The sequence below is a fragment of the Hippocampus bargibanti genome, linkage group LG12 (assembly GCF_051943395.1).
Source record: "Hippocampus bargibanti isolate YZ-2025 linkage group LG12, ASM5194339v1, whole genome shotgun sequence".
Taxonomy (NCBI): domain Eukaryota; kingdom Metazoa; phylum Chordata; class Actinopteri; order Syngnathiformes; family Syngnathidae; genus Hippocampus; species Hippocampus bargibanti.
Genome location: NC_142745.1, coordinates 3902442 through 3919484, shown reverse-complemented (window position 1 = coordinate 3919484; position 17043 = coordinate 3902442). Strand labels below are relative to the sequence as shown.

The 17043-nt window shown below is 38.4% G+C and overlaps 1 protein-coding gene across 4 annotated transcripts in view; it reads right to left on the bottom strand.

The window, feature by feature from the left end:
* The window catches only part of kif21b (kinesin family member 21B), a 67430-nt gene that overhangs the window by 36632 nt on the left and 13755 nt on the right, over positions 1-17043 (bottom strand). For all 4 annotated transcript variants that reach the window (XM_089009610.1, XM_089009613.1, XM_089009612.1 and 1 more), the window contains exons 2-11: positions 10205-10427; positions 8594-8776; positions 6529-6678; positions 6066-6203; positions 4528-4710; positions 4286-4401; positions 3827-4022; positions 2916-3105; positions 1387-1450; positions 505-735 (exon numbers count right to left, since the gene is read on the bottom strand). In XM_089009610.1, coding sequence (XP_088865736.1) covers positions 505-735; positions 1387-1450; positions 2916-3105; positions 3827-4022; positions 4286-4401; positions 4528-4710; positions 6066-6203; positions 6529-6678; positions 8594-8776; positions 10205-10427 — 1674 coding nt within the window. The remainder of the gene's footprint in view (positions 1-504; positions 736-1386; positions 1451-2915; positions 3106-3826; positions 4023-4285; positions 4402-4527; positions 4711-6065; positions 6204-6528; positions 6679-8593; positions 8777-10204; positions 10428-17043) is intronic.

Genomic DNA, 17043 nt, shown 5'->3' with positions numbered 1-17043 from the left:
GGAAATGTCGCACCCAAAAAAGGCAGAAAATGGCGACAAAGCCGTGTAAGGAATTAATCAGCCCGTTTCCACAGGCTGATTAATTCCTTACATGGAGCTTTGTCGCCCTCTTCTGCCTCTTTTTGGTCCTACATGAAATTTTCAGACGAAAGTACAGCAAAATGCACTGACGTGATGGAAGGACTGCTACAATGCGTCCTTTTTTTCGGTCAGGGGCGTTCCTTCAGTGACGTAGGGTGAGGACTCATCACCAAATCAAAAACAAGACTTCCGGAATATTCAGCGCGAGTCTTAAAACGTAAAATATAGCTATAAGCGGTGGAATCTTTGTAAAATACGCTCAGTGGAAGTCATTTGAAGCCATTTTACAAATGATGGACACAACTTGTCCGGAGACGTGGGTTGTCTTTTTAGCTCAATTAGATCAGCAACGGGAAAGGTAGAGCTTCACGGGAGTGATGTAAAAAAAAAGGGGGGATGAATACGAAGCTATGATTTCCTCACCTCATCCTCCTCTGTCTCCTTTCCTTCTTCTTCAACCTTTCGATATCCAGCTTGGCTCTGCGCAACACGTCCGTCATTTCGGCCTCCATGGACATGGCCGCCGGGGAGGATCCGGGTGGGTGTCCAGGGGCGGGGCTCAGACAGGAAGAATTGAAAGGTGCGCGAGAGGGCAGGCGAGCAGCTTGACGTCGCAACGATTCATTCATGGCCTCGCTTTCCAAGAGTTTAGATCTAAGTTGGAAAGACAGATGGGAGTTTTTGTGACGTTTCAATTAGAGAAAATTGAGGACTGGATGAATAAGGGAGAAAAAAAAAAAAGCAAAACAGGAGCAACACGATTACTATTAAAAATTATTCATATAAAGGGAAGAATTTGCATAGAAACTGCACAGCTTAACTGCATCAGTTTATATTGAAAAAAAAAAAAAAAAAAAGTTCATATCATTAATATCTAAAAAAGAAGTACTGTAATTTCCATTAGTTTCAGATTTTTTTTCACTCTCTTGGACAGACATAATTTTTAAAATCATTTTCAAAGTGAATACCAAGCAGGGTGTTCAGGTGTCACTCCATACATATTAATGTCAAAAGTGCAACTTCACAACACTTGCAAAATTATTCCTTTAACACAGGTTAAAAAAAAATACGCCAACGCTCCTGACAGAAATGTTTTTTTTCCCTTCATCATATGAAAACAAACTATTAATAACTATTTTTGTGGTGGCATAATTTGTTTAATTTAGAAAACAATGATTTCAAACATTACTTCAAAAGGCACTCAACTGTAAGAGGGAAGATGGGCCAATTATACAATTTATTATACGGCATCAAATGTGTTACTTTTCACCTCATGCAACTAATTATGCAATGCAGGCTGCTTACCTGAGTTCTTCCACTTCCCTGATGTAGTTCTGAATTAGAGACCCGATTTCCTGGTTGCCCTCACCTAGAGGTATAGTAAGACGCATGAGTCAGATGCAATCTAAATAAATAAATAAAACGTGAATAAATCAATACATAAATAAAACGTGAATAAATAAATACATGATTGAATAGATACAGAAAAATAAATCAATAAAAAATACATACATACATTGATTAATTAATGAAAAAATACATAAATACATATATAGATGAATGAATGAATGAATAAATAAATAAATAAATAAATAAATAAATAAATAAATAAATAAATAAAACATAAATAAATAAATACATGGTTGAATAAATACATGGTTGAATAAATAAATAAATAAATTGATTACTTAATGAAAAATACATAAATACATATATAGATGAATGAATGAATGAATGAATAAATAAATATATAAATAAATACATTGTTGAATAAATACATGACTAAATACATGATTGAATAAATAAATAAATAAAATAAATATAATAAATAAGTAAATAAATACATTGATTACTTAATGAAAAAAATACATAAATACATATAGATGAATGAATAACTAAATAAATAAATACATTGATTACTTAATGAAAAAATACATAAATACATATATAGATGAATGAATGAATGAATAAATAAATAAATAAAACATGAATAAATAAATACATGGTTGAATAAATACATGGTTGAATAAATAAATAAATACATTGATTACTTAATGAAAAATACATAAATACATATATAGATGAATGAATAAATAAATAAATAAATAAATTGATTACTTAATGAAAAATACATAAATACATATATAGATGAATGAATGAATGAATAAATAAATATATAAATAAATAAATACATTGTTGAATAAATACATGGTTGACTAAATACATGATTGAATAAATAAATAAATAAATATAATAAATAAATAAATAAATAACTACATACATTGATTACTTAATGAAAAAAATACATAAATACATATATAGATGAATGAATAACTAAATAAATACATTGATTACTTAATGAAAAAATACATAAATACATATATATAGATGAATGAATGAATGAATAAATAAATAAATAAAACATGAATAAATAAATACATGGTTGAATAAATACATGGTTGAATAAATAAATAAATAAATAAATATATAAATAAATAAATAGTTATATAAATAAAAGTTCTTTTTTAATATGGGTGAATTACGACAATGTAACAGGTCTGTGTACGCTCTCAGTCGTACAGAAGTGGTCCATCGATGAAAAGATTTCTTCAGCCGTCATTTGTACTTCTTTAAAGGTGTCGGACGTTTTGCTTCTCATCCAAGAAATTTCATCAGCAAACTAAAGGACAAATGACGGCTGAAGAAACGGCTGAAGAAACGGCTGAAGAAACCTTTTCATCGACAATGTAACAGTTACTTTTCATGGAAAAAAATGCCTGAACAAGACAAGAACAACTCCCAAGTGACACAATATGCACAAGGAATGCACTTACTTGACTTGGAAAGCAGCACGCTGACCTCGTTGGCCAACAGGTGTGTGACTCGAGTGCTCAGGTGATCAATAGTCTCTTGCATGGCTTTTACCCTGTGACGCAATGTGTCATTGTCTCTTTGGAGCATGGCGTTCTCCTGGTACAGGTCACTGAAACCCTCAGAACCATCCTCACACGCCACCCGTTTCCCCTGCATGCAGAGATAATCCGCGTGAGTGACAGCAAACATGACCACAACCACACTTTGGAATCTACAAGTGAGAGTAGCATTGGTTGGCGCTGATCCAAATTCAAAGTTAAGGCATAAATGCGTTTTGAAACAATACTGAGACTTATCGAAGGTGCACAAGATTGCGTTGAGTATTCCTAGTTATCATTGTCAGACCCTGATTGAGAAACAGGATTGCATAAACGATGAATCCGTTGGCAGCACGCAAACCTCATTAAGTCCGGCGGAAGAAGCCTGTGTGACTCGCAGTCACGTCCCATCGCTGAAACCACATCGAGGACGAGTTGCATTCGCTTCCATCGAGTCAGGGCGACAACTCACTAGATCACGTTGTTCGTAGAACAAGCAAGAGGTCAAAAAAAGTGGAGACTGCTTCATTAAAGGACAACCGACGTCTCCGGACAAGTTGTGTCCATAATTTGTACAATGGCTTCAAATGACTTCTACTCAGCGTATTTTACAAAGATTCCACCGCATATAGCTATATTTTATGTTTTAAGACTTGCGCTGAATATTCAGGAAGTCCTGTTTTTGAGTTGGTGACGAGTCCGTACGTGACGTCACTAAAGGAACGCCCCTAACCGAAAAAAAGACGCATTGTAGCGGTCCTTCCATCACGTCAATGTATTTTGCTGTACTTGTTTGGTCCAGTGACCTCATTTTTTTGTTGTTGTTAACCCACCGCCTTGTACTCCATCAGCTCCATCTGGAGGCGAGCGATCTCGGCACGTAAGGCGCTGATTTGCTGGCTGGTCTTATCTTGGTTCACCACCACCTTGTTCTTGATGTTGCGGGCTCGATTGGCATATTTGAGGGTGTTCAGAGTCTCCATGAAGTCACGGTCAGATGGACTCACGCAGGTGATCATCACCGTCTGACTGGAGAGAGAAAAAAAATGTCTGATTTTTTTTTAAATTTTATTTAATGGGGATCTTTGTATGGCGACGGTACCACATTGTAATACATGTGGGTTCATTCTGTCAATAAAGTGAGTTTGATTGATGTCTTGTTTTGAAACAAGGAATGATTCTCAACCACTTTGCTGTCTCTCACCCGTTTACACTTGCTTTTGAGGGGCACTTCTAACTTTAGCATGAAGCTAACATACAGTAATAATAGCTAACACAATAACATTAGGTACCTGTTTCCTCCGAGTGAGTCCTGTAGAAGGCGGGTGAGTTTGGAGTCCCTGTAGGGGACGTGCCCCCCTTTTTTGGTCTGGTCTCCTAAAGCACTGATGACATTTCCCAGCGCCAACTACAACACACACAGACACAAGAAAGGTGCGCTATAATAAGCTAGCGTCAAATGAAGCAAACAATGTCTCCATACAGTGAAAGCAGAGAGACACACACACACTCATAAAGTCCATCTATGCCTCACCAGTCCACAGTTAATGGAGATTCCCTCACGGGCTCGATCTCCAGTGGCTCCAGTACGTTTGAGTCTCTCAGAACCAGCCAAATCCACAAAGTGGAATTTAGCCATCAGCGCTTCATACTCTGGCTGCTCGATGGCACGGGAGTCCACACCGTTTAATTCCTCAGTCTTCCCGTCTCCATTTGCCTAGCGAGCAAGTTGGACAGGAAACAAATAAAGCGCAGGTGTTATTGAAGTACGTTTAATCCTTTTATGCAGCCTGTAACCTGCTAACATGATAAACACTTTTATATACAGTGAGACCTCAACTTACAAACACCTTATCTTACAAAATTTTCATTCTACAAACTTCAAATTTCTGAAAATTAAACCTTATAATAAGCAATATTTTTACATAATACACACCCACCACGGCTGGCGGAGTGATCTTCGGCGGAAGCACACAACCGAACAGCACCAGAGGTTAAGTTACCAACAGTCCTTATGGAAGGTGACTCTCCTTCCACAAGCCATCAATGACCACCAAAGAGGTAAATAAAACTTTATTTTACAGCACAGTTTATTTCTTTAATTACAGTCCTCATGTAATGCGCCTCTCTTTCCAAACAGAAATTCCCTTTGACCTTCGACCTCCAACGCCATTCCATCAAGCCATCGATGACCATCACAAATGCAAATAAAGTGACTTTATGATACAATGCAGTGTATTTCTTTCATTACAATACAATAGCACGTTTATTATACATAGAATAAGGTATGTTGTGTGTAGTTTTAAAGCTTATTTAATTGAAAAGTAAACTTTATGGAAACGGATTATTCCCATTTTAATGGTTTCCTATGGGAATTTGTTTTTTGAGATACACACTTTTTTCGCCTTACACACTGTTTGGGAACCAATGAAGTTCGTAAATTGAGGTCTCACTGTACTATTATAGACTATGACACTATTATACTGTCATAGTACACTCACGCACATTATAACCGCTGTCCCTGAAAGGGTTAATTTCAGTTCCATGTAACAAAAGAGAGGAATCCGTTTTATTTATATATATTATTTATATATATATATATATATATATATATATATATATATATATATATATATATATATATATATATATATATATATATATACAGTAAAGTCTCGTTATATCGATATTCAAGGGAGTCCGAAAAAATATCGATATAACCGGGACTATCGATATATCCGACCCTGTTTACATGTAATTTTCTCCGTTCGTGCATAGAAATAGTATCGATATAACCGGGACTATCGATATATCCGATATCGATATAACGAGACTTTACTGTATATATATATATATATATATATATATTTCTACTTTTCTCCCCTTACCTGCCTTTTCTATCCTCTCATTAATCCTAATCCTCCTTCCTTTGCCTACTGAGAGATTTGTACATAAAGGGCAGATTATGCTAAAATTCCGATAAAACTCCCGATGAATCTCGCCCTCGTCGCGCTGAGTCTTTTGTATCTATTCATTATTACCCCGATCCGTTCAGCCTGCCGCGGGGCTCACCAATTGTAACGCTTGTTGGCAGACTCTCATCTGACAGAGGTGGATGGTGAAGATGGCGTGTGAGCGGGAGCTTTGAGCGTTCATCTGCGTGCTGGCGGTGGTGCGGGAAAGCGCGCCCAGTTTCAGGCACTGCAGCAGCTGCACGCATAACACAAAATGAATTCTAGTTTGAATTTGAAATGAAGGCAAGGCAATCCAATGCAATTTGTCCTCGCTGTCACCCACACAATTTTTTATCCATGTGCTGGGAAATTTCCGCTGTTTCGAAATGTGCACAAATTCTTAACAGGTTCTCCCCCAGAAGAACATCCATATGCCCCACTCGTCTCTCAAGTGTGTTCACATTTCTGAATACAATGCACATTGACAGCCTCAACACTTGCCCTTTTATTATTCCAAAGGCAAAATGATTTGACACAAAGGCAGACATGTGCAAATGGAGTGAAAAAGAAAATGCACCAACCTCCTCCTCTGACTGGACGAGTCTGGAAGTGACCCCGGTGGTGTAGATGCTACCACTAGCATCTTCGTGAATTTTGATGTTGGACTTGCGGCTCCGACTCTCTGAATCTCCCGCGCCGTTAAACAAGTCCAGGATTTCTTCGTTGTAAAGCTAAAATGAACACAGTATTGAAATGAAATAGCAATCCTTCACTTAAAAAAACAGAACCAAAAAAAAAACCACAATAAATAAATAAATAAATAAATAAATAAATACAAACGGTCGGGGGATAAATAAATAAATAAATAAATAAATAAATAAATAAATAAATAAATAAATAAATAAAAATGGCCGGGGGATAAATAAATAAATAAATAAATAAATAAAAATGGTCGGGGATAAATAAATAAATAAATAAATAAATAAATAAATAAATAAATAAATAAATACAAACGGTCGGGGGATAAATAAATAAATAAATAAATAAATAAATAAATAAATGAATGAAAATGGTCGGGGAAATAAACTAATGAATAAATAAATAAATAAATAAATAAATAAATAAAAATGGTCGGGAATAAATAAATAAATAAATAGAAATGGTCGGGGAAATAAATAAATAAATAAATAAATAAATACATAAATAGATAAATAAATAAAATAATAAATAAATAACTAAATAAATAATGGTTGGGGAAATAAATAAATAAATAGATAGATAGATAAATAAATAAATAACTTAAAAATAATTTCAAAATAAATTAAAATCAGTGATGTGTTGAACAACAACAAGACTATCTCAGTTGTATTATGGTGATTGAGGAATTAGTACATATATATATCTTTTAAAGTACAGTATTTTCCAGTGAATAAGGCGCACTGGAGTATAAGGCGCACCCCCAGTGAATGGTGTATTTTCAAACTTTTTCCATATATGAGGCGCACTGGACTATAAGGCACACCTTCAATGAATGAAAAACAGTTTTTCAGATATAATATATAAGTATATAAAGGTAAGACACAACGTATTATAAGGCGCTACAGTAGATGGAGTCGAGGCGGCCGACAGTACTTGCGTTGTGGCTGAATATTAGTTCACATATAAGGTGCACAACAAACATGTGAATGAAACCTTTGAAGATGGAGGATACTGATTCACTGTGACGACCCCTTGAAGGGAAAGCCGAAAGGAAAAGAAGAAGAAGAAGATATAAGGTGATCTTGTGTATAAGGCGAAAGGTCATCTTTTGAAGAAAATCAAGGCTTTTGGGTGTGCCTTATACACCGGAAAATACGGTAAGTTGACATATTTCATTAGGTTTCCTGATTATCCTTATCAAAAGAAACCTAAACACATGCTATTTGCCAATTGGATCAGCTGGAGGGAATGACTGAAGCTAATGGGGTCATGGGTCACACAAGTAAGCTCAGCCTTTCCCACCTCACACACACATACACACACAAACACACACACATGTTTATCATCAACCTTTTGACCTACGGAGCGATTGGAAGCCACAACCACCAGAGACCAACGGCAAAAAAAAAAAAAAGACATGACAAACAACCAACCCATATTATTGAATGGGGTAATACAATTACTTTTTAAGCCTAATCAAATCACCCACCCGTACTTCCACTGACATTCGGAGGAGGCGAAAACATCCAAAAAGAGTTGGCGGTTTATCTCATCGCTTGCAGACGTGCATCCTTCTCTCCCCAGTCATCCCTCTACTCTTATCCATATTGCAGCCCAAAGTGATGGAGACTAATGTCAGTCGGAATGGCCAACATTCATGACGACGAAGCACAGGAGACAGTCCTACCCAATCCGTCATCAGCTTGTCACTTTCTGTTTGTGGAAGGGGGTCTGATTCTATTCTTTCCCCTTTTTGCCCCATCTGGTAAGAGTTAATAAGGCCAGTAGCCATTCCAATTGGAACACACTTATGCACACACACACACACACACACACACACACACACACACACACACACACACACACACACACACACACACACACACACACACACACACACACATACACACACACGTACACACGTACATCCAATTCAATATCACGTACCTCAAGAAACTGTGCGCTGACTTTGAATTCGGGAGGCTGTGTGCCGGCTTCTTCAGCTCGCTCCTTCCTGCTCTGGATCCCTTCAAATAACTGGTGAACAGCTCGTGGGATAATGCCTTGCTCCGGGAGTGCCAGACTCACATCGAAACCGGTTCCCATGGTGTACGTCTTCCCAGAGCCAGTCTAAATGAAGCACAGCGGTATTTATCATCCAATCATAGTGGAACCTACAATCTGACACTGCAAAATAATTTAGATTGCACATACGGTGACCTCAACTACCAAAGATCTTGTTTCTTCAAACAATTCTACTACTGTCTTACTATCTTTGTGACTGCTTTATTTCCTATATATGATAGTTATCCATGTTAAGAGCTTTGTTACAGCTTCAGCTGTTGTTAAAGCGCTATATAAATTAATATGTATTGTTTTGTATTGTACTGGTAAATGGGCGCCCTCTAGTATTATAGGAATGTACCACTGACGAAACAGAGTTTAGGGGTCTCATTTATCAAATGGTGAGAACAATTAATTATTAAAAATGCTTATTACAATGTTTTTCTGGAATATTAACACCAATACGGTGTAACTTGTTAACTCATTCACTGCCAGACAATGTGCAAAACTGTGTCCACTCCAGTGCCAGGGTTTTTGTCATTGTCACTTGAATTCCAGGACCCACAGAATATTGAGTTTTAGGACGACATAAACATTCAATGCAGCGTAAGAAATCTTAGGCTCTCTTCTTTCATCAGAAAAAAAGAGTTAATTCCTAAATTATATGGGTCTCGAGTTAGATACGCTTGAAATGAGATACAATGCAATACATACATGTCGGTTTATATAGCGCTGTAACAACACCTGAAGGTGTAACAAAGCGCTAACATGGACAAAAGGCAAATGCTGCTCCCTCGTGGAAGGGAAAAAAACATTGCCTGGGGTCTGACTACTGCTTTACCGGGACCCCCGCAAGAAAAACCACAACACGAACAAATTCGGGAATGGCGCTCCACATCACACTTTTAAATTCCCGAATAAATTCGGGAATGGCAGCGAATGAGTTAAGGAGCTGAATATTTTTTTTTTTTTTTTTCAATAGTTTGTGGTACTATCAATCACAATCAAGTCATCCAGGTCCTGAAGCAACAAAGCAGATTCAGGATGCCATGGTTCTCTGGAGTACTAAATAATAATAATAATAATAATAATAATACATTTAATTTCCAAGCGCCTAAAGCTTTAGAAATAGTTTTGCCACTCTTTCCAGACTGATGAATATCAATTACTTTAGTCCTCATCTCTTGAATTTATGTTTTATTACAACTTTTGACATGTCACAACTCAGTAAAATTTCCATTGACAACTTGGTGGTTACTTTTACTTGGGCTATTTTTGGCAAATATTCACATTTGTTTGATTATATTGATCAGCAAATTGAATATCTATGCAAAAAAATACAGTAATTAGAAAACAAACATTTTGTTCCAATGTTAAAATCCTACCAGAAGGCAGCACAGCAGCTGTTTTGGTCCCGACGAATGTGATAGGGAATCACTCAATGACAGATATTAGATAGTAGTTTTTGTTAAGACGGAGACCTGGGCAACATACCTGGCCATAAGCAAACACGGTGGCATTATATCCCTCAAAGCAGCCCTCTATGAGCTTGTGCACACATGCTTGGTAGATGCTCTGCTGTTCCGAGTTGATGTCGAAAACAAAGTCATAGGTGAAGGCCTTGTCTTTGCCCAGCAGGACTTGCGGCTCTCCGGGTGTGACCAATGTACACACGTGGCAACCTTCAATCTTCTCTTTGGCCATCTGAGGACGTATCCTAAGAGATGACAGGAAACGGGTATGAAGTGAGTGAAATATTATTTGCCTGGAATGGATGTGATTTTAAAATGCTGGCTGTGCTGTTTTAACGAAGCTTACGGACACAAAGTCATTCATTCAAATCTGATCTAAAATGGCTGACATGGCTAGAACTTCAATTGTTTACTAATGGAGTGAAAAATATTCTTCAAAGCAAACACGAATGATAAAAACCACTGAAGAACGAACACCGTTCGAACAAATCCGTTCAAACATACAGTGAATTAGCCTCATTCCTTTTATTTTTTTGTTCATTGTCTGCATTGATTGTTTTTATATCCATGCATGATGTTATTCTGCCTTTTACAGAAACACCTTTCAGGGTTAGAATCAGGTCATGGGGCTCAAGAAGCGAAATCCGACTTCAACGGACGGCGGGAAAAAAATAATTGGCACAACCCTACCCACTCTTGAAGTCTTGCACATTGCAAGAATCAAGACAAGGGAGCGGAAAATCCTACTGGACCCTCCGCACCCTGCCCACCACCTTTTCCAGGAACTCCTCGCAGATCCATGCGCAGACATTAATATACATACAACATAAATTCCTTGTGTGTTCTACATAATAATTGACCAATAAAGATGATTCTGATTCTGAGACTGTGAAAGAAGTACCTGTTGCAACTGCTGAGTGTACACGGTATTAAAACACGCAGCAAGTCTTATTTGAGAGAAAATCACACATTCTGGTTCTCAATAACTGACCACAGTGATTCTTTGCCTTGATTTGATGAGTCTGAAACTGCCAACTCGCTGGCAGAATGAGGTCAAATCTATGAAAATGTGGATTAACATGTGAATGTAATTCGATAATTGTGGCTATTTTTCTTTCTATGTATAGGCAGAATGACCAAGACAGCTGCAATAACGGTGACAGCCATGCTGTTATTTGCCTAAAAGCGACCACTTGAACTAATGCGTATCGGAATTGAGCGCCGTTGACTTCAATTTATGTGCATGTGTGTTCACTTTCTGCCAGGAAAAAACACTCTCAGACATTGCAGTGGACTTTGTCCATAAGATCTGTCACACAGTCATGTGGACATATCGGTCATGTTATGTGGAGGAGAGGTAATCACATTAGGAGGCAGAAAACATGATGAGCCAACGGTATTGGACCACTGTGCCCACCTTTCTCCGCATGCTAAACCCAGGATCAATCTTAAGGGGATGCAAATCAACTCGCTCTCTGACAGATATTGAACTGCAGAAGGCCAACGTGTTGTTACACGCACGCATGAAGGCATCAGTGGTACTAATAAAAGTGAGTGAAAATGACAAAAACCCTGGCACTGGTGTGGACACATTTTAGCACATCGTCTGGCAGTGAATGAGTTAATAGCATGTTGCTGTCACCGAAAAAAAAAAAAAGTGACACACACTACTAACATGACCTCCTATTCTCTCTATTCTTCAGAAATGACTAAAACACCTTCAGATAATTTAAATAAAAGGACAGGTTTGATGATTGATGAGTTATCATCAATTCATTTTGACACCTCGAGTATAACATCCAACCTTCCCTCTCAAAAGAAGAAGAGTCAAAAGAGGAAGTAGTTCAAGATCAGATTCGTTTTTGATTCAATCCAAATTATGGCTACTTGCACAGGTATGGCACGGATGTGGAAGCAAATAGGATCAATGATCTGAATGGTCTGAATCGCCTTTACTGTTTGCACACGTACAACAAAGGGACTGTCATACTGTTATTTATTTTACCCGCGGTCACTTAAAAACAATGACCTTCAGGCTTTGTGCCGCATCGTCACACTCTGCACTCGTGAGCGGTTCGGCCATCGGGATAATTAGTTTCCATTGTCATTTGAAAGACAGCATCTCTGCATAACGCTGAAACTTTAACAACTCTCTCTCTCTCATTTAGTGCAAGTAAATAGCTTCAAACCTCACATTTAAAAGTCTGGAGGACGGCATCAAGGTTGTCAAAACAAAGAAACATTTGAAGGAAATAAGGGATTTGTTACATTGACAATCATCTAATCTTTCCTGATAACGGATTACATTGCCTCGAGTCTGACCACACACACATACATACACACACAGTCAAAAACTCATTATGCACCAGCTCTGAGGGAATTCCCTTATTAGACTAATTATCAAATCCAATGGTGCTAATTAGGAGTACTCTGAAAAAGGCAAACCAAACACCCACAGTACACATACACTGTGTTACTTCAAATCCTTACAGCAAGTGAATGTCAAAGATGCCTTTGGGGCATGTAAAAAGGTGAATTTGTGAATGGCAAACTATGAATCTCCCTATTAAACAAAATGTAAAATTCATGTGCGGACGAGTAGAGATTGAACGTCATCGTACCGTCAGCCATTTCTTATGTCCCCTCTTCTACAACGCTAAGGAAACGAGAAATATGAGGAACAACTTTAGCTAGCATGAATAGCAGATAAAACACTACAATCTGCGCAGAATTCATTAACATGTGCTAATATTCATTAAAAAGGGAGATTACTTTTGAAGATGATGAATAGACATGAAAAGTCCCACCATTATTGATAGACTTTATAACCAGTACATTGACCACATTAAGGCACAAGCTAACGCTATGAATGCTAATTTAGCCTTGATCCCACATTTTTTTCTTCAGCAGGGCTGCTCCAGTTGCCTTGGGAACGTTACAAGTCACTCAGGGACTGCTAATGCGTGTATTGACCATATCAGTGTACATATTGTGTTTGCGTTACCTCCCTTACACACCCAGTCATTTATAATTGTTCTTTGATGGTGTACCAATGACAACATAAACACACATACAATGGTGCGGTAATCCTCACACCCAATTCGGACCTACAGAGTCATCAAAGAGAGACCCCATGTCGGTCACTACTGATCCAAGTACACGCCATGACAGACTATGGGTGTCCATAACCATTCACACTAAAAAAAAAGGAGAATGGTGATCACCAAAGAGCACATTTCCCTCGTGCGATTAGTTTAGTCCAGAGCAACACAGAAACGCGCACAAAGTTTGAGTTAATCGCATTCATTTGAGCTGGGAGTGTTTCAGGGCTCTGTTGTTTGTCGAGCTGGCACGGGAAACTCACTACTGCTTCATACAACACTCGGCCCATTTATCCGAAAATAAGACCCACAAACACGCTCGTGTAAATAATTCCATTCAACTCTATTGGACATTGGAACAAGCAATCTTTTTTATTTCCATCTGTTTCTCGTCTTTTGTCATCATTATCTTGGACAAAGTCTCAGTCTAGTGTACCGATTTTATTCATCTGGTGGTGTCTTCACACCCCCTGCATGTTCTTTCGGTACAGTTGCCAGAAAAAAACACAACAGGACGGGGCCAGTTTCATTTTTGTTGCTTCTGATAACCGCAGAGACCAATGTAGTTTGTTCCTGGTGGGCTCAGTTTTTATCACCCTGGCTTGCTTTCTTCCAAGCCATCAAATATCATTTTCTTAGTGGAAAGGGGGAAAGATGGTGTTTTGGCAAGCAATAAAATAATGAGCAAACAAAAAAAAATGAGGACAAATATGGAGCGAGTGGGAGATGGGGGTCTGCCGGCTATGCAGGTAAAAAAATGAAAACATTGATTTGTGTCAGATTACATCTTTCAAAATTTTTCTTTTGGAAAAGGAGCACAATTGACTCCATTTTGTCACGGTTTGTAAGGTGGTGATGGTGGTTGTGCATCCCCCAAAAAAGCAGGCAGGAGGGAGCAGCAGGATATACTTGACAAACTGTATTAAAATAATGTCAGCAGGAACAAAATCTAAAACATCAAAGTCATCTGAACAGAAAAGTACAAAGTATCAAAGAAAACCACAAGTAAAAATCTGCCAAGATGAAACCCTGTCAGGGTGTAACAAACACATACAGTGCAATACAATACACTGCAGTACAATGCAATGACCCGACCCCGAATGGTCGTGCTGGGAGTCCTTTTAACTGCCACTGATGAGGACGACCAACACCTGTGCAATTGAGGGCGGGGCCGTCAGGGCTATCCGTAAAAAAAAACAACTCTACAATCACAAATCAACACACTTTTTGTGACCTATCAATGATGTGAACCCCGCCAGACGGGCAGCCAGCGCAGCCTCGGGCAATGTTGGCCAATGGCAACAAGCGATAAGAGACAGCAGCGCTCACATTCTTGGTGCTCATTGATTTGACTGCTTGTGTTGGCGTGAAGTGTCGCTTGCCAGGGCGCAAACGAGCAAACTGGTTCATGGACATCAATGCGAGCTTGTTCTTAACCGAGCCAGACTTCAGGGCATTGGGGTTGTCCTAGATTGTGCACACAAGTCTAGGTCAAGTGTTGAACGCCAACTATATTTGCACACCATCTCCTCCAGTCCGTTTCTTTCGAAAAGACACAGTCTGTCAAGTGAAATTTAGGGGCTTAATGTCTTAATGGATCATGTGCCTCGTTTCTTTCGACTGTCCGTGTAATTAAAAGAGAGGACGGCCGTGCCTGTCGCGTGACAATGTCGACGACATGAAAGAAGGGCAAGCTAAGTCAAAGGGTTTCAAATAACCCATTTTTGCTAATCGTACACAGGACAACCGTGAAGGTAACCCAAATTGGTTAGACTTGGACACCAAAAAATGTCCCACGGTGCGAAGTGAAGACAACAAATCCATTTTTTTCTTATTGTTATTCTGTAAATTATTTTACATTACACTTTGGCACATTCTTTGTCAGCACCATCATCATCATCATCAGTGGTGAGAAGTAATCCACATATTTTGTTGCTGTCCTTAAAGGACAACCGACGTCTCCGGACAAGTTGTGTCCATAATTTGTAAAATCGGTACAAATGACTTCTACTGAGCGTATTTTACGAAGATTTCTCCGCATATAGCTATATTTTATGTTTTAAGACTCGCGCTGAATATTCCAGAAGTCTTGTTTTTGAGTTGGTGACGAGTCCTCACCCTACGTCACTGAAGGAACGCCCCCGACTAAGAAAGGACATACCTTGCATCACCTCAATGCATTTTGCGGTACTTTGTTTGGTCTGAAAACTTCGTGTTGATGGTGAAATTAGAAGGAAAACACATAAATAGCGCAATGTATGTTACACCGAGACAACTATTAGATATTCGCTGACAAAAATTCCAAGATGAAGAATCAACCAATTTCCAACAGAGCTCTGGCGCCATCTTCTGCATTTTCTGTGACGCTACACATCAGTCTTGATCAAAATGACCCGGAAGACCTTCTTTAATCGATTGCAAACAATTAGACTTTCCTCTTCAGAACTATTTGAATGGTATTCATAACTGGATGTGTAACAAGAAAGCATCTTCTCCAAATCTGAAGCCATTGTTTTGATTCTCGAGCAAGGCATGACGTCTTGGCGTGATGTCACGGACAAGGGGGTGGGACCTTCAGAAACTGGCCACTTCCGGGTTCATTTTTTTGCAGATTTTGGACACTTTAAGTCATTTTTATTGGTGTTTTGCATTTGACTAAAAATATCAGCATGCATGTTGTTGGGTATTTTAGATGCTATAAAACATTTTTCTGATGTCAGTTAGGAAACAAAAAAGTGATGTTGGTTGTCCTTTAAGTAACTTTTATCCACACCTGGGCTTAATGTCGTTATTTATTTTTAATCACCCTTTTTTATTTGCACCCGAAAAATGGAAGGAGAAAAAAAGTGAATTTCTAATAAACATCAACAGCAGTTGTCAGTTGGTGAACCTGATGGGCAAGAACAAAAATGGTTCCTTAAAGTTCATTTCACAATATGACCATAGTCAGGTTCATAATAGCTATTTATGATATTATGGGGAAAAAAATGGTGTGACAAACTGGCAAAGGTTGTCAAACTGCAGCAACCGTCATTCGAGTGGATGCTCATCGCTCGCAGTGACACGCGCACATCAGTGCGTATCATCAGAGCTGATTCTGGGTCAATCCCCTTCATTTCCGCTCATCCCCAACAACCCCCCACCCACCCGCCTCCATCAATCCCGTCTGTTCCCCAACAGGAGGAGGAGGGACGAGAAAAATTCTAATTAGCATCCTTTCCTGTTTTCATGACAGATGGCCTTGACAAGGTCAGAGAGGTGCGAGACTGCTTGAGTCTAATTCACTTCAACACAGACGACGATAACCGAGTTAGCATGTCAAGGAGTAAAACGTCTTTTGCTTTTATTAGTCAAGAAGAAAAATGTGTGATGAGAACCACAGAACTGGAACCAAACATATTGGCACATAAATCAATATGTATTGGATTGTAATTTCTGGTAGAGTAGCAACAAAATCAGAAACTGACTGTCTGTGTTGGTCACTATGTGAAAGTCAAAACTAATTATTAAAGGACAACCGACACTATTTTTTTGTTTCCTAACTGACATCAGAAAAACGTTTTATAGCATCTAAAATACCCAAAACACGCAGGCTGATATTTGTAGTCAAATGAAAAACACAAATAAAAATTAGTGGTTTTTAGTGTCCAAAAACCACTTCAAAATTAAACCGGAAATGGCCAGTTTAAGAAGGTCCCGCCCCTTTGTTCGTGACGTCAAGCCAAGACGTCTTGCCTTGCTTGAGAATCAAAACAATGGC